Raw genomic sequence first — 19,702 nt, 5'->3', positions numbered from 1 at the left:
GTTGGCAAAAACAACATCCGCCCAGTCCCAAAGCAGCCACTCCATTCTCCAGCTCCTAGTAAACATCTCCTCTTTCCAAGGACGTCTCAAAATGAGGAGGCTCCCATCTTCTCCTTGCTGCTTCAGTGCTACCGTCAAAGCTCCAAAGCTGTTGGCCCAATTAAAGGGCCGATGGTGTGGTAGGTTTGCCTGCTTCATCCTAACCTGGACACTCACACCCCCACTTCCCCATCCCCCGCCTGCCCCATCCTAAACTGGACACCTCCCCCTCCCCCCACCTGCCTCATCTTAAACTAGACACCACCCCTCCCCACCTGCCTCATCCTGAATTGGACACCTCCCTCTCCTGTGGGGTCTTCATTACCTCCTCCTGGCATTACGGCAAGGCAAATACCCTAAACATTTGCCTGTTTGAGTACGCTGGCTGCCCACCTTGACAATGGCACCTCCATCGCTTGGGCAAGATTTCGCCTCCAACTTCAGAAAGAAGGAAAGGGATTGGTAGCTATTGAGTTTTTCACTATGTCTTCAGAATTCACCAAATGTTCTCAAAATCCATTTAGCACTATTTGAAATGGCAATTCAGCAGTCAATCTATACACAGCAAGATCCCACAGACATTCAGCAAGGTGAATGATAACGTCTGAAATTCTGGTGGTGAGTGAAGAATGGACTATTGGCTGGGACACCTGTTTTTCCACATAGAATGCCTACACTGTAGAAACAGGCCATTTGGCCCATCGAGCCCACACCAACCACAATCCCACCCAGGCTCTATCCCCATAACCTCATATTTATCCTGTTAACCCCCCTGACACTAAGGGGCAATTCAGGATGGCCAATCAACCTAACCCGCACATCTTTGGACTGTGGGAGGAAACCCACGCAAACACAGGGAGAATGTGCAAACTCCACACTGACAGGGACCCAAGCCAGGAATCGAACCCGTGTCCCTAGCGCTGAGAGGCAGCAAAGCTAACCATTGTGCCACCATGCCGCCCTAACACCATATAATACCATGACCATCTTTTTAATCAGGCTTGGCTGCCACAGTTGCTTCAATTCAACACCTACAGCGTGACCCAGATTGTATACTCAGGTGAAAAGCATAAGAGAAAACATGAGGCAGTTTTATCTTGCGCTAGGCGATGGCCAAAGCCCCCTGGCAATGCATGGCTGCGTAAATGTAAGAACCGTGCATGTGTACAACACACACAGGCATTGCTGTATTGAACTCCAATCTGTGACTGGGCAGCTCAAGTTTCGGCTTTCTCTTTTATTGAGATCCCTGTTTTTTTTCCTCTCTCTCTCATTGGCAGTGCTCCTAAACATACAGCAGCTCCAAATCCTGAGAACAAAGACTTTCTGTTGAAAGACGTAGAATAATTGGAAGACACGCAAAAGTCTACACGTGATAGCAAGGCTTGATTTCTCAGTGAAAACGATGGGAACGGGGAAGGGGGAGGCAGCTACAGAGTCAAACTCTGTACTAGGAAAGTTTTTAAACTCAGCTTCCTTTTGATCGAGAGCGAGGGAGTTTTCAGGGAAAATTCTCAATTCTTTTACAGACAGAAAAGGCCTGAAATGCACTGTGGGCCCTTCAGCATTCCAGTGAACCATCAGTTTGATGTCCTAATGCATGGCCCTTCTAGCAATCCTGCCATGCATAACGTCAGCGCGGTAGCACAGTGGTTAGCACTGCTGCTTCACAGCTCCAGGGACCTGGGTTCAATTCCCAGCTTGGATCACTGTCTGTGTGAAGTTTGTACATTTTCCCCATGTCTGCATGGGTTTCCTCCGAGTGCTCCGGTTTCCTCCCACAATCCAAAGATGTGCGGGTTAGATGCATTGGCCACGCTAAAAATTGTCCCTTAGAGTCGTGAGATGTGTAGATTAGAGGGATTAGCAGGTAAAATATGTAGGGATATGTGGGTAGGGCCTAGGCTGGATTGTGGTCAGTACAAACTCAATAGGCCGAATGGCCTACTTCTGCACTGTAGGATTTCTATGATTCTATGATAATGCAGCCCCTATAATCTCACTCATGAGCTTAATGCAGCTTTTGTTTCATTTCCGCTCAGTTGTCTCACAACGTAAACAGCTAAATCACCAACTGTGGGCACACCTCAAACCTAGGTAAGAATGTGGGAGGAATATCACAGTTTAAGGAGGTGGTGTCGGGGTATTATCACTGAACTGGTAATCCAGGATTGCAGGGTAATGCTCCGGGCACGTTGGCTCCAATCGGCGCGGTGGCACAGTGGTTAGCACTGCCGCCTCACAGTGCCGGGGTTCGATTCCCGGCTTGGGTCACTGTCTGCACGGAGATTGCACATTTGTCCAGCGTCTGCGTGAGTTTCATCTGGGTGCTCCGGTTTCCTCCCAAAGTCCGAAAGATGTACTGGTCAGGTGCATTGGCCATGCTAAATTCTCCCTCAATGTACCCTAACAGATGCTGGAGGTGTGGTGACTGGGGTATTTTCCACAGTAACTTAATTGCAGTGTTAATGTAAGCCTACTTGTGATACTAATAAACAAACTTTAAACTTTAAACTATAGCAGCTGGAATTGAATTTTTTTAAATTCTGGAATTAAAAGTCTAACAACGAACATAAATCGATTATCGTAAAAACCAATCCTGTTCCTTTTTGGGAAGGAAATTTGCCATCCTCAGCTGGCCTAGCTAACATGTAACTCCAGCCCAACACTGTGGTTGATTCTTAAATACCCTTTGGGCAAGGGCAAGAAATGGGTAAGAAATGCTGGCCCAGCCAATGATCCCACCTCCTGTAATTTTTTTTTAAATTGTGCAACAGTTAAAGTTACTGATGCAAAAATGCTGGCAGCTGACAAGACATTCAGCAACTTCACGGTCTTTTACCAAGAACTACCTGGATGCGTGGGCATGACGGTGAAAGAAATTTAGTCTCATCTTTATAACTGGCAAATAAAAATATATTTATCTCCTACTCTGTTCGCACAGTTTCAGAGAGTAGGGGGAGGCAGGGGAGAGTTTGAGGATGTTTACATACAAATTCTGATCGATAAGGGGATTAAGGGTTATGGGGAGCAGGTGGGTAAGTGGAACTGATCCACTTCAGATCAGCCATGATCTTATTGAATGGCGGGGCAGGCTCGAAGGGCTAGATGGTCTACTCCAGCTCCTATTTCTTATGTTCTTAAATTTCCTCCAAAGATATAAATACGTAGCAGCCTTTATACATTTAAAAAATTGCTCAAGCTTGGATTGTGGAGTATTGTAGCCAATTTGGGGCATCACACTTCAGTAAGGATGCCAGAGCTGCGGAGAGGAGATTAGCAAGCGTGACACCAGGGAACGAGTGCTTTTAGTTTTAAGGAGAAACCGGGATTATTTTCCTTGGAGCAGAGAAGGTTCAAGGATACTTCAGAGGCACTCAAAAATTATGAGGAGAATTTGAGAGAGTTAATAAGCAGAATCTGTTTGCATTGGCAGGAAAGTTGGTAATCAGAGATACAGATTTAAGGTGTATGACAAAACAGCCAGAGGGAAGAAAAGGATATTTTTGTACACATCAGGAGTTCTTATGATCTAGAATTTGCCATCTGAAAGGGCAGTGGAAGCAGGAACTTACAAAAAGGGAATTCAACACATACTGGAAAAGGAAAAAAGGGTGGGAAACTGAGAATTGGCTAGATCGTTCAAAAAGCCATGACAAGATGGGCTAGAGGGCCTCTGTCTGCAGTGCAGGATTCTATGTGCCTATTATTGTGAAGGGTTATGATAGATCAAGAAGATTGATCAGCTGAACAGCAAGTATTAGCAGGGTCAGGCATTGATGCTGTAACCTAATAGTTCTCCCCCAAATTCCCCACAAGTGAAAGACATGCACTGGGAGCTGAACTCCAGAGTAATACAACTTGGATTTCTACAGTTCCAAGCCATTATTACCCAAGATCACATCTAATGTGGCCTGAAATCAAAATAATATTCCTGAAATTCAGGAGTCACCAACCCAATGAAGGAAAGAAAATCCAACGTTTAAGAGAGATCCTCAAGGAACTCATCTTATTCCCACAGTCCATGCCATGCTCACATAGGATTGGATTGACCAAGTCCATGCTTATTCAGTCTCATCTAAAAGTATGGGGTGGTAATGTCTGATCAGCCAGCACCACTCTTCACACCATAAGTTACCACACCTCTATTCCAATCAAGCGAAAAAAAAGATGAATTGACGATAATGTTTCCACATCCGAAACACAAACAGCTGCAATAGCTGCAGGCCCAGAATTGGCAATGGAGATCCCCAATGATAGATTTTTGCTTTCCTCCTGTTTCTATTCATAAGAATTCCTTTGGGCAACTTCGTTCTAAAGTGTACATCAGATTCCACATGACTTCTGACGGCTAGCTGTAACTCACCACCTCTCTCAACCTCGTTTCCAATTTCTCACACTGCTTGTCTGACATCCAGTACCTGGATGAGCAGAAATTCCCTCCAGTTAAATACTGGGAAGACTGAAGCTACTATCTTCCATCTCTTCACAACCTTCCCACTGACTCCATCGCTCTGCCTGGTCACTTCCTGAGGCTCAGACTATCCACAACCTCAGTCTATTTGATTAAGCTGAGTCTCTAACTCCATATCCTGTCCACTTTCAAGACCATCCACTTCCACCTCCCTAACATCGTTTCTCCTTGTCCTAGTTCTTCTGCTGCTGAAAGCTTGATCTATGCTTTTGTTATCCACAGACTCGCCTAGTCCAACATTCTCCTGACTGTCTTGTCTACCCCACTATCCTTGAGGTTACCATTGACCAGAAATTGAACTGGACCCAGCCAGATAAATACTGTGGCTACAAGGGCAGGTCAGAGGCTGGGATTCTGAGGCGCGTAACTCACCTCCTGATTCCACAAAGCTTGTCCACCATCTACAAGGCACAAATCAGGAATGTGATGGAATACTCTCCACTTAAATGGATGTAGCTCCAACAACACTCAAGAAGCTCATCACCATCTAGGACAAAGCAGCCTGCTTGATTGGCACCTCATCCACCACTGACACTCAGCAGTGTATACCTTCTGCAAGATACACTGCAGCAACTCAGCAAGACTCCTCAGACACCACTTTGACAAACCTACGGTCTTTACCACCTAGAAGGACAAGGGCAGCAGATGCATGGGAACACCACCATCTGCTAGCCACTTCTAGCCAATCATCATCCTGACTTGGAAATATATCGCCATTCCTTCACTCGCTGGGTCCAAATCCTGGAACTCCCTCCCTAACAGCACTGTGGGTGTACCTACACCAAATGGACAGCAGCGGTTCAAGAAGGCAGCTCGTCACCACGTTCTTAAGGGTAATTAGGAATGGGCAATAAATACTGGCCTAACCAGAGAAACCCACATCCCATGAATGAATACATTTTAAAAAGTCTTCTTTGAATACGATTAGCAGCCATTCTTTCAACTCCCAAGCTCTGGGATTCCTTCCCCAAATCTCTCTGCCTCTCTCCTCCCAAAACCTATTTCTTTGGCTGAACTGTTAGTGACCTGTCCTTACATCTCGGTATGTGACTCAGTGTCACAACCTGTCTGAATGATCCTGTGAATAACCTTGGGCCTTTCATTGCATTAAAAGGCCATTAATTATGATGACAGCTTGCACTTATATAATGAGATCATAAGCAAAGTGACACGAATCTTCCTGGTTGCAGGGGTGTCATGTCAAAATGTGATTCCATAATGAATAATACCTACACAAAAAGAAAACCAGATCAACTGTTGTTTAAATCAGTACTTTACATTAATCAGTACAAAAGTTAACAATAATCTAAAAGCTCAACACTTTATGTGGCAATAGGCACTGCCTAGTGTAGCACTAAAGCACATGGACCAAATGAGTCTGCGTGGCTGTGTCTGCATGGGTTTCCTCCAGGTGCTCCCACAGTCCAAAGATGTGCGAGTTAGGTTGAATGGCTATTCAAATAGCTAAATTGACCCTAATGTCAGGGGATTAGCAGGGTAAATATGTGGGGTTACGAGAATAGGGCCTAGGTGAGATTGTGGTCAGTGCAGACTCGATGGGTCGATTGAATCCTTACAGTGTAGAAGGAGGCCAATGGGTATAGGTTCAGTCAAATGCTCAGTCCTTTATCAGTTTGGGTGAGAGTACGGATGCAAGGATTAGTGCCAGCAATCTCAGGGTAAATAACCACAGAACATTTACAGCACAGGCCATTCAACCCAAGAAGTGGGTGCCAGTCTCACTGCTCCACATTGTCCTCCTCCTGTCCAGCAAGCAAATACTTCCTCCCACATCCCAAAGATGTGCTTTTAGGCTGATTGATTGGGTACTAAATTGTCCCTAAATTGGACCTCCCTGATCCTCCTACATTAGGTGTAGACTAAAATCGTGAATAGGTCACTGAGACAGTGGGACGGCGGCGTGGGCTCGTTGGGCCGAAGGGCCTGTTTCCCGTGCTGTGTTGTTCTTTGTTCTGTTTCTTTCTCCCCCAGATGCTTATAAGAACACAAGAACATAAGAAATAGGAGCAGGAGTAGGCCATCTAGCCCTTCGAGCCTGCCCTGCCATTCAATAAGATCATGGCTGACCTGTCGTGGCTCAGTTCCACATTCCCGCCCTCTCCCCATAACCCTTAATCCCCTCGCTTATCAAAAACCCATCAGCCCGCGTCTTAAAAATATTTAGCGAGGCAGCCTCCACCACTTCAACGGGCAGAGAATTCCAGAGATTCACCACCCTTTGAGTGAAGAAGTTCCTCCTCAACTCCATTCTAAACTGCCCCCCCCTTTATCTTGAGGCTGTGCCCCCTAGTCCTACTGTCCTTTCTGAGCGGGAAGAGTCTCTCCACTTCTATCCTATCCATCCCATTCATCATCTTATATGTCTCGATGAGATCTCCCCTCATTCTTCTAAACTCTAACGGGTACAAGCCTAGTTTATTCAGCCTCTCCTTATAGCTCAACCCCCTCAACTCTGGTATCAGCCTAGTAAACCTCCTCCGCACTCCCTCCAAGGCCAAAATATCCTTGCGTAAGTGCGGCAACCAAAACTGCACACAGTACTCCAGCTGCGGCCTCACCAATGCCCTATACAGCTGCAGCAAGACCTCCCTACTTTTATATTCAATCCCCCTCGCTATGAAGGCCAGCATCCCATTAGCCTTCCTGACCACCTGCTGCACCTGCAGGCTGGGTTTTTGCGACTCATGCACAAGGACCCCGAGGTCCCACTGCACTGTCGCCTGCTGCAGTTTTTCGCCACGTAAGTAATAGTCCTTCCTACCATTATTCCTACCAAAGTGGACCACCTCGCACTTGCCAACATTAAATTCCATTTGCCAGTTCCTGGCCCATTCGCCCAGCCTATCTAGATCCTTCTGCAGACTCTTCACACCCTCCGCGCAATTTGCCGTTCCACCAATCTTTGCAGCCGTGCTGTTCACCTCAGTTACTCCTTGTTAATTCCACATTCCAACTACGCTCTGGAATTACTGAACTCCTGAATTCCTTAATAGATTTATTGGTGACTATCTTTATTTATGAGCTGTACGTTTGGACTCCTTCACAAGTGGAAACATTTTCTTTACATCTACCAGATCAAAATCCCTTCAGAATTTTAAAGGCCTCAATCGGCTTGCACCCTCAGCCTCCTTTCTTTCCAGAGAAAAGGGCCTGTTTGGTCTTGCTTGTCTGATATTTGTACCCATAAAATCTGATATCATCCTTATTAATCATACTGGCACCTTCTCCAATGCCTTTGTATTCTTGTAAAACAGTGACCAGAAGTGAGCGTATAGACATAAGACAATTTGACCAGAGACGGCACAGTACCAGGTTCGATTTTTAGCTTGGGTCACTGTTTGTGTGGAATTTGCATGTTCTCCCCATGTCTATGTGGGTTTCCTCCAGGTGCTCCGGTTTCCTCCCACAGTTCAAAGATGTGCTGGCTAGGTGGATTGGCTACGCTAAGTTCTCCCTCCTTGTACCCGAACAGGCACCGGAGTGTGGCGACTGGGGGATTTTCACAGGAACCTCATTGCAGTGTTAACGTTAGCCTACTTGTGACTAATAAGTAAACTTAAAAAAAAGGATTCACTCCTTGCTGCTGCAAAGTGGCCAGAGGCTGTCTGTTCCTGTGGGAATGTGCCCAGTGTGAGATTGAGTGCTGACAAGTGTGGGGATTGCCCATGTTTAGAAGCTTGTTCACTTTTTTAATAGCTGTTTCATAGCCTGTGTGTAGCGCTGGCAAGGCCAGTATTTGTTGTGATGCCTCCTATGGACAGACATGTGACGTTCTCCCAGTGCCTGCATCGTAACAACAGCTTGAAGGCCCTCAGCCATTCACTAAGCTTTCTGATACTTGTTTAAGTTGGAAACCATCACAGTTGCTATATATATACCTTGCTATATGAAACGCCTTATCCAGGACCTGGATAAGCTAAACTTTCCAACCCTTATATATTTCCTTTTAAGGAATCTCTGAGCAAGGCAATGACCCTTTGTTGTTTATGCTCAGTCCAACAGAGATAAGAACCAATAATCACATTAGCCGCACTTTGAAGAGCAGGACAAGGACTGACAGCTTCCTTCAAATGTGACAACTGTATTGAAGGTTCAGAATAGAAATTATTTTTAAAAAAGAGAATGTTTCCATGTTTGAGTGCTACCTTTCAAAGTATAGAAGTCCAAGATAAATTGTTGAGTGAGTGAAGGACATTTTTCTTTATTCTCTGTTCAACAAAACCTCTTCCTTACAGGAATTGGTGAAATCCCTGAATGTGATTTGCTTTGAACAAGGAAGTTGCTATCTGCTGTTTCTCATGGGTATTTCAAGTTATATGGAGGACAGCAGCAATGCTCTTCTGAACTACCTCATGTTCCTAAAGTTTATCTTATTAGTCACAAGCAGGCCTACATTAACACTGCAATGAAGTTACTGTGAAAATCCCCTATTCGCCACACTCCGGCGTCTGTTCGGATACATAGAGAGAATTCAGCATGGCCATTGCACCTAACCAGCATGTCTTTGGATTGTGGGAGGAAGTCCTGACTTTTTGACACGGTGTTACTATGCAGAGGAAACCCACGCAGACATGGGGAGAACGAGCAAACTCCACACAGAGTCACCTGAAGCTTCGGGTGACTCTATGTGGAGCTTGCACGTTCTCCCCGTGTTTGCATGGGTTTCCTCCACATGCTCCAGTTTCCTCCCATAGTCCAAAGATGAGCGGGCTAGGTTGATTGGCCATGCTAAATTGCCCCTTAGTATCAGGGGATTAGCAGGCCAAATAATGTAGGGTTACCGGAATAGGGCCTGGGTAGGATTGTGGTCAGTGCAGACCTGAAGCTGGAATTGAACCCCGAGTCCCTGACACTGTGAGGCAGCAGTGCTAGCCACTGTACCCCTGTGCTGCCCCAATTTTAATGAAGGAAACTGCTGAATCCTGCACACCATGAACAGCTGGGGGCAGGGCAATATAGAGAAGCATTTCAGTTGAATTGATTTCTGTAATGGGGGTCAGCAGGACGTGAATTAGTACATGTGGGAAAAGGAAATGAGTCTGCGATTTTAGGCTGGAGTCAGAGTTGTCCCTCTTTTTTGCCTTAATGTTGGACCACCATTCCAACAGCTTGAATCACCTTCTGATGCACTGAGGGGTAAAGAGCCAGACAGTCACTACTGGAATCATGCAGCAAATGCTCCCCTGCATTAGTGAGGGATGAGGTGCAGAATGGCTGCTACCTTGGAATGGGAACTCTGCAATAATCAGTATTTTCAAAACAAGAGGAGAAATTAGGAATGGTGGAATAGGGAGTAGATGAAAAAAGAAGATTCCAAAAGGGGGTTACAAATTGCACGTTCCTCTCCCTCAAAAAAGTGAGTTTTGTACTACAGGGATTTTGACACTGACATATTCAACAACAAGAATGTCAAGTGCTGTAATCTCTCACCTGCCCAACTATCTGTGAACATAACTTGTCAGATGATTCTCAAGATTTTATTAGCCAGAAATTTCCCTTTCTAATGAGCTCCAGGCAGGAGATAAGTTTCAGCCCCATATGGAGGAAATCAAGTTAAAAGAAAACCACAATAAAGAATGCATTTGATTTCCACAATGATAATCTGTGGCAGGCCCAGGTCTGTCCATCTGGTGTACAGCACACACACACGACAGTAGGATGAAGAGCACATAATGCAAGATACAGAATGGCTGGGAGTCTGACTGATGATTCTCCCCTAACAGCGAGGGTTGATTTTAATTAAAAGTGGGTTCTTCTTAACAGAACCTGTGATATATGAGATTTACATTAGCACCACACACAGATTCTGAGGTGATCCAGTTTCCAGTACCTCTCCAGTCAATGATCCAAGGGCACAGCCTCAGGCCAAAGGGATGACCCTGTGGAACCGAGATGAGGGGGAATTTCTTCAGCCACAGGGTGGTAAATCTGTGGAATTCATTGCCACAGAAGGCTAGGTCATTAAGTGTATTTAAGCAAGAGATAGATAGGTTCTTGATTGGTAAGGGGATCAAAGATTACAAGGGAAAGATGGAAGAATGGGGTTGAGAAACTTAACAGCGATGATTGAATGGTAGAGCAGACTGGATGGGCTAAGTGGCCAAATTCTGCTCCTATATCTTACTGTCTTACAGAAGACACCTCAGAGGCTTCCCAATGAGTCTCAATAGATAATGATCAAAAGTGGAAATGCTCAGTGTTCTTTGCCCCTCCCTAGCTTTTCCCAATTGAAGTCAGCTAGCTCAGGACAACAGGCCATTTTAGTCCCACGTCTAAAAACAATTCCATCCAGAAAACCCCTGTTGGACATAAAGCAACATTCCACTTGCCAAATTCCCGACACCAAATCCTTTCACTCAAAGGCCACAGGAATGTTGCCGATGTAATGGATTCAAATTCCCCATCAGTTGTGACATCAACAAAGGGACAACTCTGACCCCAGCCTAAAATCGCAGAGTCTGGTTCTAATTTATATCCTACTCACTCCCATTACAGAACCTCTGATTCAGCTAAAATACTTCTCACTACTGAATTCAAAGTTCAATACATTGCAACCAGCTCCAGCCCCTCAGCTGTTCACAGTGTGCAAGGTTCAGTAGTTTCCTTCACTGAAATGGCTTGTGATTCAATCCAAATTGCAGATTTTTATGCACAGATAGAGACATGTTTGGGATGTGGTGGCGTGTGGGGAAAGCAAATAAATCCCTTGCCAGGAGATTGACAAAATACAAGATAAAAAATTGAGAAAATGCTGGAAAATCTCAGCAGGTCTGGCAGCATCTGTAAGGAGAGAAAAGAGCTGACGTTTCGAGTCCAGATTACCCTTTGTCAAATGCTCGAAACTCGACACGTCAGCTTTTTTCTCTCCTTACAGATGCTGCCAGACCTGCTGAGATTTTCCAGCATTTTCTCTTTTGGTTTCAGATTCCAGCACGTGCAGTAATTTTCTTTCATCCAAGGTAAGCATTCGGGTTGGAAAAGGTCACAAGCAGTATCAACAAGCAGTATCAGACTGGGTGTACACTTACCTGCTAGGTTACAGGGTCCACTGAATGAACGTTCAGTTGTATGAAATTATGAAAAAATTACTTTACAAAATATAGGAGGGCAATCATAGTAAAGTCACATTTTATATGAGTGACTAGTTCATCAGCCCTGATATTTGTGGACTGCCCAGGCCCTGACTGAACTTAGGAGTCAGATGCAGCATGATGATAAAAGGACCATAAAGTTTACAACATTACAGTGCAAAATTAGCTCATTCACCCAGCATAAAAGGAAAGCTTGTATACTCCTCTCGGTAATTATGGCTTTTAATCCGATCTTGTCATCCGGAGTGCAAACAGGCCACACTCCTGACGGCAAACACAAGTTTCTAATCCAACTTTCCTACACCATGACAAAGGTTGGCGGCTGCTCTGCATTTGTAACTCGAATGAGGATTATTAAAGACTCATCCAATATCAAAATGCCAAGAACATACTGGCAGAGAGTGAGGAAGCTGTATAACTTCTGCTGTGAAGTGCTCCAGGCCTGCATTCTTAGACACAAACTATTGGATATTGTTTCTAACAGACCCCAGGTGACCTGTTCACAGAATCACAACATCTCAAGCGCAGGAGACTTGCCAACAGGGCCATCATGCTAATATCAGCTCTCTGAAATTTTTAACCCCACCCTCCCACCTCGCACCATCCCTTTTTCTTCATAGTCCGGCAAACATTTCCTTTTCAATTGCCCAGCGAAAGTTAGTACTAAAGCAGCTTCCACCACCCTTGTGGATTGCATTCTGGATTGCAAAATCCACCACGTTAAAAAAAAATCCTCGCTTCCCTTCTGGTTCCTTTACTGATTATTTGAAATTTGTGTCCTCTAGTTACTAATTCACCTGCCACAAAGCAGCTTCTCCTTACTTACTCTATCAACATCTCATGTAGTTTTAACACATCTATTAAACTTTCCCTGCTCAGAGAAGAACAATCAACATGTCGCTGCAGAACTGAAATCCCTCATGCTTGGTGAGGCAGGTGAATTTCCTCCCTCCCTCCAAGGCCTTGATATCCATCGTGAAGTGTGATGTCCAGAAATGGATACTGCATTCTCTCTCAGGCCTAACTAGTACTTATAAAAGTTTGCCAGAACTTCTCTATATGTGACAATAAAGTCAAGAACATTGCTGGAAAAAGACATGTTGTTGAAGCCTCTCATTCTGTTCTATGAAGAGCGAATTGTTGGTCTTCTTACATTTGGTGCTCTTGAAAAATGTCCTGATGACTGCAAGATGAAAAGCTTTAACAACATGTGTCTCAGCAACACAAGTTCTGAACTACTAAAGTCAATAGTCCAATCAGATTGCCCTGCTACTCACAAAAATTGCCGTGTGTGGACTCCTAGGTTTAGATTGTCTTCCCTCTGCTCATCATCCTCTCAAAAGGTTTCATTATTATCCTGTTTAGAACACACTAATTTTTGATGGCTAATATACATTGTTTTATTGGCCATTATAACCATGTTTTATCTTTAAAATTAGAAGTCATACATCTGTGTGTGTTTCCTTCCTTATTACTCTATTTTCTGCTGCCATGTTTTTGTCAAGATTTGTCTGTCAACTTTATGAATTCCTATCACCTTTATTCTATTTTTTTCCTCAACTAACATTTCTGATGTGCAAATAAGGATTTGCTCAAAATATAAATCACTTTCGATAACATGACTAAACTTATCCATTGACTTTTTTCATGCTTTTCACACCTCAAGCCAAATACACAAGCCACTCCTTGCAATGGCACCCAGCACATCAATGCTGGAGCCACTGAATAGGAGAGATGACAACGTTACTGGTTTAGGGATTGGGAAAGAATTGTAATGACCATACTCAGTGATCTGGTATGCTCTGCCCATCATCTCGAACACTAGGCCAATCATTGGGGTGAAATCAGTCAAGATGGTATTTAATGCCCTCTCACATGACAGGATTGATAGCATGGGGTGTTTAATTGGGTGGGAGGGTAGAAGATGGGGATCCCACCACCTTGCTGCCTCCACCCCCATTAAGTCCACAATGGGAACACCCATGGGCGGCCTTGCCGTCTCACTGCCAACTGAAATTCTTAAGTGGGAAATTAATGCCCAATGAAGTGCCTTATCCTCCCACCCTGGATGGTACTTCATGAAGGGGACTTGGGTCATGACCACTTCTCCTGCCACTGCTGAGATTTAAGAAGGATGGATCCACTGAGAGCTACGCCCCCCCTGCCTTTATTGCCTAACGATCCTCACCCACCATTATCCAATTCTGGTCTGGGTTCCCTGGTCATCCTGGGCCAGGGGTGGGTGATGTACCAACTACTGCTACCTCAGTGGCAGTACAGCGAATAAAGAGTTGCCAGTTGGTAGGTGGATGGGACTTCCAACAGCTGGCACTTCACACGGTGGGCCCTTCTGAAAAGAGGGAATGTGGAGATCTCACCAACTCACAAAACCAATGTCCCCTCACAAAATACCATCCAGGGTAGTGGGTGCTTTCACATCTGTTATGGTTTCCCAGTATTCATTAGATCAGAAATAGCTCTTTGCTGCTGTCAGTAATTGGCAGCTCTGCATCATTACTCTTCAGAGGCAGATTGGCTCATTGGCCTGCTGTATCTATCCCAATACCAATCTTGTACCTTCAGCGCTTTACCTAGATAAATCCAAGATACTCCTGTAGCTTCTAACCTCCTCATGAGGGTTGTATGAAGGTATAAACACCACTCGACCCACCATGCCTCTCCCAATGCTCTTTATCAGGCCAATCCAATAGTCTCACTGCCCTGCTCTCATACAACATTGTTGTATCTTAATGGAAAGATAAGGAAAAACGTTATCACACAGTGAGTGCTTGGGATGTGGAATATGCTGCTTGAGAGTGTGATGGAGGAAGATTCAACTGAACTATTTAACAGGGAATTAGGTTATTACCGGAAAAGGGGAATGTGCAGGGCTATGTGGAGAAAGTGAAGAAGTGGCACTATGCAAATTACTATTTGGGAGAGCCAGTACAGACACGATGGGCCAAACAGCCTTCTTCTGGTGTCATGACCATTCTGCAATTGTGAGTATTCATCTACCTTTCCCATAAACGACGTAACAGTCTTTGTCTCTACACCCCCTTTAACAAAGAATTGCATGCTCAAACAACCCTCTGTATAGTTATATACGAGCAGAGGAAATAGGAGTAGGAATAAGCCATTCGGCCTCTCAAGCCTGCTCCACCACTCAATATGATTATGATTGATCTGGTTGTGACCTCAACCCCACATTCTCACCTACTCCCCGATAACCTTTGACTTACTTGTTTGTCAAGAATCTAAATATCAACAAGATCTCTTGATTCCACCTCCACCCTCACTCAGCAATCATTTTAAATTGACGACCAATTATCATTGATATCAAAGTCAGATGACCCAGTCTCAATTGAAAAGCCAATGGAGAGAAAGGGGAGCAGCCCGAGACAGGTTCCCAAGGTATGTACCGCTCCACAATCACATTTAAGCTGCAACTGCTCTATATATTTCTGACTCTTCACCTCTTTCTTGATTACTGGAGATGAGTGAATACATTGCATCCCAAATTTAGTGTGTTACACTGTTATGGTTATGGCCACTTACCTCCAAGTAATTCTGAACCCCAAGGACAGGTTGGTGTGGAGGACTTTTCATTACTCCACTGCAAAGAGTGAAAATATATTGCTTGTATTAGAGGTCACCTTAGATAATTAACCCTCAAGTGCAATGCAGTGAACTGTAACAAGGCATAAGAGAATTTGCAGCTTTCAGAGTAACTCTAGAGAAAGCCTATGCTTTGTGATGTTTAACAAAATAGTTCTGTCCACATATCTAATCTGGAACTCATCATGACATAGGAAATCACTTTCCAGACCCACAACCTCCAGCATCCACAAGGGTAAGGGCAGGTTGTAAGAGAATACAACTACCACCTATACGTTTCCCTCCACACCATCCTGATTTGGAACCATTCTCCTGTCTCTTCACTGTGTCTGGCTCAAAATCCTAGAGTTCCCTTCGAACTGCATTGTGGGTGTAACTACACCTGCAACAATTCAAGAGGGCGATTCACCCACACCTCGTGAAAGAATAAATTAGGAAAAATACATACAAAATTGTTCACAATGGAGGAGACAAATTAATTTATTTGCAATTATATCATGCAACAAATACGTATTAATGACACTGGTCACAGCTGGATCTAGCAATTGTCACAGAAAGAGAACATAAAAAGCAAATCTTTCAAAGGTATGTAGTCTCAGGGTTCCTTGAATGGACTGTGGATTCCTGCTAACACTGATGTGCTAAATCACAATATACAATCAGCAAAGCCAGTTGCTTAAGGACAGAGTTGTTACTCCAGCATGTTCTGTCTGAGTTCAATCACTGTGGAGGTCCTTCTTCTTCCCCCCCCTCCAGTAACAGACACCAACCTTAGTTGGGTGGTGCAACAAGCCCAAGAACTCTGTTCACAGATTTGCTACTTTTTTGTTCTTCCTGTCCTTCCTCCTGCAGATGCTTTTAGGCTTTAGAGCCTCTAGCCCTAGGCCTCCAAACTCCAGGCCTCTCTCCCTCTCAGCAGCACTGTTGGTTGATTCTTCCCAGGGAGTCCCTTTTTTTTTTAAAGCCATAAAGTCAATCATAAACTGTGATCCATGGTGACCTAAAGTGAAACGTATTTACTTCTCTCCCCTCCCAATGACGCTTGTTTATGGCTTATGGTCAGCACCATAAAAAGCATCATTTCTGGTTGTATCACAGCTTGGTATGGCTCCTGTTCTGACCAAGGCCACAAAAAAAAACTACAAAGGGTTGTAAACAGAGCCCAGTCCATCACGCAAACCAGCCTCCCATTCACTGACTCCATCCACACTTTCCATTATCTCAGAAAAGCAGCCAGCATAATCAAGGACCCCATACAGATCACGTTCCACCTTTCTCTGTCCGGACCAACCAACGAGCTTCTTCCCTGCTGCCATCAGACTTCTGAATGGATCTACTATATACTAAACTGATCTTTCTCTGCACTCTAACCTCAACTCAACACAACACTATATTCTGCACCCTCTCCTTTCCTTCTCCCCTACATACTCTATGAACAGTAAGCCTTGTCTGTATAGCGCACAAGAAACAATACTTTTCATTATATCCCAATACACATAAATACAAATCAAATCAGAAAATCAGGAGCTCTCAGGCAAGCAGCTATTTTTCACTTACAAGTGGCAGGGCTCGGACCCTCTTTACCCAAGCTGAGGTAGCAGGGGTGTGATGGGCAGGAGTCACTCAATAGCCATCAGGATGCAATTGGGCTGCCGGGCCAATTCTGCTTTCCTCTGAGACACTGGGGTGAAAGAAACTGCAGTCCGTTGGCCAGGGCCAATCTGAGACCTGAGATTGGGCAGAGCGGCAATCGTAACTTTCCAAATTAGCATTCATGCCTCACAGCACCAGGGACCTGGTTTCCATTCCTGGCTTGGGTCACTGTCTGTGCAAAATCTGCACATTCTCCCTGTGTCTGCGTGGGTTTCCTCCCACAGTCCGAAGGACGTGCTGGTTAGAGTGCATTGGCCATGATAAATTCTCCCTCAGTGTACCCGAACAGGTGCTGGAGTGTGGTGACGAGGGAACTTTCACAGTAACTTCATTGCAGTGTTAATGTAAGCCTACGTGTGACACTAATAAATAAACTTTGACAGTTTGTGCACCCACCTGTAGCCTGTGCCCCGATACTGGAAATATATTAAATACCGCGCCCTCTCCGCCATTGGTCGCACTGGAGCTGCCGCCCGGAGACAATCTGCCCAAATCCCCAGAGCGACAGGAGGCAGCCAGGACCCCCGGAGCACAACAACAACATCCTGACACCAATATACACTAACATGCCGACTGCAGACAGCACAGAATAAGTTAATCATCTCTTTAATATTTTATCTGATATTTATGATCAATCCTGACGCTTTGCGGCGCTGCCAGTCTCCCCGCGCGGGTGGGACATTTAGACAGGCGCTGTTTAGAGCAGCAGCGGTAGGGTCGCAGAGCCGGAGATAGGGCGCATTCGGGGGCCTTCTCTATTTGCGACGCACAGCTGAGACCGTCATTGGGTAAGAGCCACTGAGAGGCGGCGCTCCGCTTTGGCGGCGAGAGAGGGAGAAAGAGACAGAGGAAGAGAGAGATGAGGGAAGGTGAGGGAAAGATGAGTGAGGGTGAGAGAGAGATGAGGGGGGAAGGGAAAGATGATGAGGGAGAGAGAGAGATGATGGTGAGGGAGAGATGATGAGGGAGACAGAGAGAGATGAAGGAGAGAGATGACGAGGGAGGGAGAGGTGAGGGAGGAATTGAAGGAACTGAGGTTGGGGATGAGGGAAGGTAGGAGAGACAAGGAGAGAGAAGATGGAGGAAGATTTAGAAAGGAGAAAGGAAGGTGAGAAGCAGGGTTTGGGAGATGAGGGTGATCAGGGAAATGGGGAGGAAATTGAGGGAAGGAGATGGATGGAGGGAGAAATATGTTTCACATGTAGGTATATGTTAACACTGCAATGAAGTTACTGTGAAAATTCCCTAGTGGCCACATTCCGGTGCCTGTTAGGGTACACTGAGTGACAATTTATCATGGTCAATGCACCTAACCCGCACATCTTTCAGACTGGGAGGAAACACACGCAGACACAACGAGAACATGCAAACTCCGCACAGAGAATGATTCAGGCCAGTAATCGAACCCGGGTCCCTGACACTGTGAGGCAGCAGTGCTAAGTACTGTGTCACCATGCCACCATATGAACCAGGAATGTGGACGTTGAAGGACTGTGGGAAATGGAGATGCAGGGAAGGATGGTGATGAGGGAGAGAGCAGAGAACATGAGAGTGGAGGGAGCTGACGGACATGACAGTAGAAGATGATGGAGGAGGGGCCCCAGCAGATAAGGGATGGAGAAAAGGAAGAAGGTGAGGGAGGGATGGAAATGTGGCTGACAGAAGAAGAAGAGCTAGGGAGCGGCAGATGTGGGGAGGTAAGGGAGAGAAGGCGAAGGAAAGAAATGAGGGAGGGAAGGACATGAGAAAGGAGATAAGTGATTGAGGAAGATGACAGAGCAAGATGAGAGAGGTGGAGATAAAGGGAAGGGAGGGAGAGAGGGAAGGTGGAGAGACATGGGGATGGGAGGAAAGAGGAGGAGGGCAATTGGGAGATGAGTGAGGGGGAGATAGGGGAGGGTGGGTGATGAGACAAATTTTGGACAGAGGGAGATGCTGGGGATTTAAAGGGGAGCATGTCAGGGAGAAGGTGAGTGAGGGCAGATGAGGGAGGAAGGGAGATAAAGGGGAGAGACAGGGATATGAGGGGAGATGGACCTCTGAGGGAGATGAGGGAACAATGGACTCTGAGAGACAAGGTAAGGGAAGGAGGGAGAGAAAATGCAGGAGGGAGGGAGGAATGGATGAGGAAGGGAGATGGTAAGTAATGAGTGATGGAGGGGGGATAAGGGAAATATGGAGTTGAAGGGTGGGAGGCAGGAAGAGGATGAGAGGAAGCTGAATGAGGGAGGGATAAAGATGAAGGAAGGAAGGAGATGAAACTGAGAATATGATCAGGGTGGGTGGGAAAGAGGGAAATGAAGGAGGGGCAGATATCAGAACAAGGGAACGGAAATGAGGAGGGCGGGAGATGAGAGGATAATGGAGACGATGATTGTAGGGGGAGCAATGAGGGAGGGGTGGAAGTGAGGCAGGGATGGAGATTAAGGAGGGAGATGAGTGGTTGGGGCAGGGTTTGAAGAACCTTGGAGAGATAGAGAGGGAGAGGAGCACATGATAAGAACCAATAAAAAAGGTACAGAATGGCCAAATCAGCCCATTCTGTCTATTTCAATTAAAATAGGTTAGAAGAATGTTGCTGCTCATTTTAATCCCACTTTCCAGCACCTGGTTCACAGCTTTGCAGGTCCCAGCACTTCAGACGCAGATCCAGCATTCCTTTTAAATGAGTTGAGCATTTTGGCCTCAACTACCAACATAGGCAGTAAATTCCCAGATTCCCATCACCGTCTGGGTGATTTTTCTTATATCACTTTAATCTTCTTAGCAGTTACCTTAAATCAATGCCCATTTGTAATTGATCTGT

At 45.4% G+C, this 19,702-nt stretch overlaps 1 protein-coding gene across 3 annotated transcripts in view; it reads right to left on the bottom strand.

Moving 5' to 3' along the window:
• Positions 1-17,388, bottom strand: part of LOC145360232 (tRNA pseudouridine synthase-like 1) — a 110,522-nt gene extending 93,134 nt beyond the window's left edge. For all 3 annotated transcript variants that reach the window (XM_080215288.1, XM_080215290.1, XM_080215289.1), the window contains exons 1-2: positions 17,293-17,388; positions 15,184-15,241 (exon numbers count right to left, since the gene is read on the bottom strand). In XM_080215288.1, coding sequence (XP_080071414.1) covers positions 15,184-15,241; positions 17,293-17,348 — 114 coding nt within the window. In that variant the 5' untranslated portion in view covers positions 17,349-17,388. The remainder of the gene's footprint in view (positions 1-15,183; positions 15,242-17,292) is intronic.
• Between the last annotated feature and the right edge of the window lie 2,314 nt (positions 17,389-19,702).

Source organism: Carcharhinus amblyrhynchos, chromosome 30 (assembly GCF_965287045.1).
Source record: "Carcharhinus amblyrhynchos chromosome 30, sCarAmb.v2.hapA, whole genome shotgun sequence".
Lineage (NCBI taxonomy): Eukaryota > Metazoa > Chordata > Chondrichthyes > Carcharhiniformes > Carcharhinidae > Carcharhinus > Carcharhinus amblyrhynchos.
The sequence above is the reverse complement of the archived record's forward strand: the minus strand, read 5'-3'. Positions and strand labels throughout refer to the sequence as shown.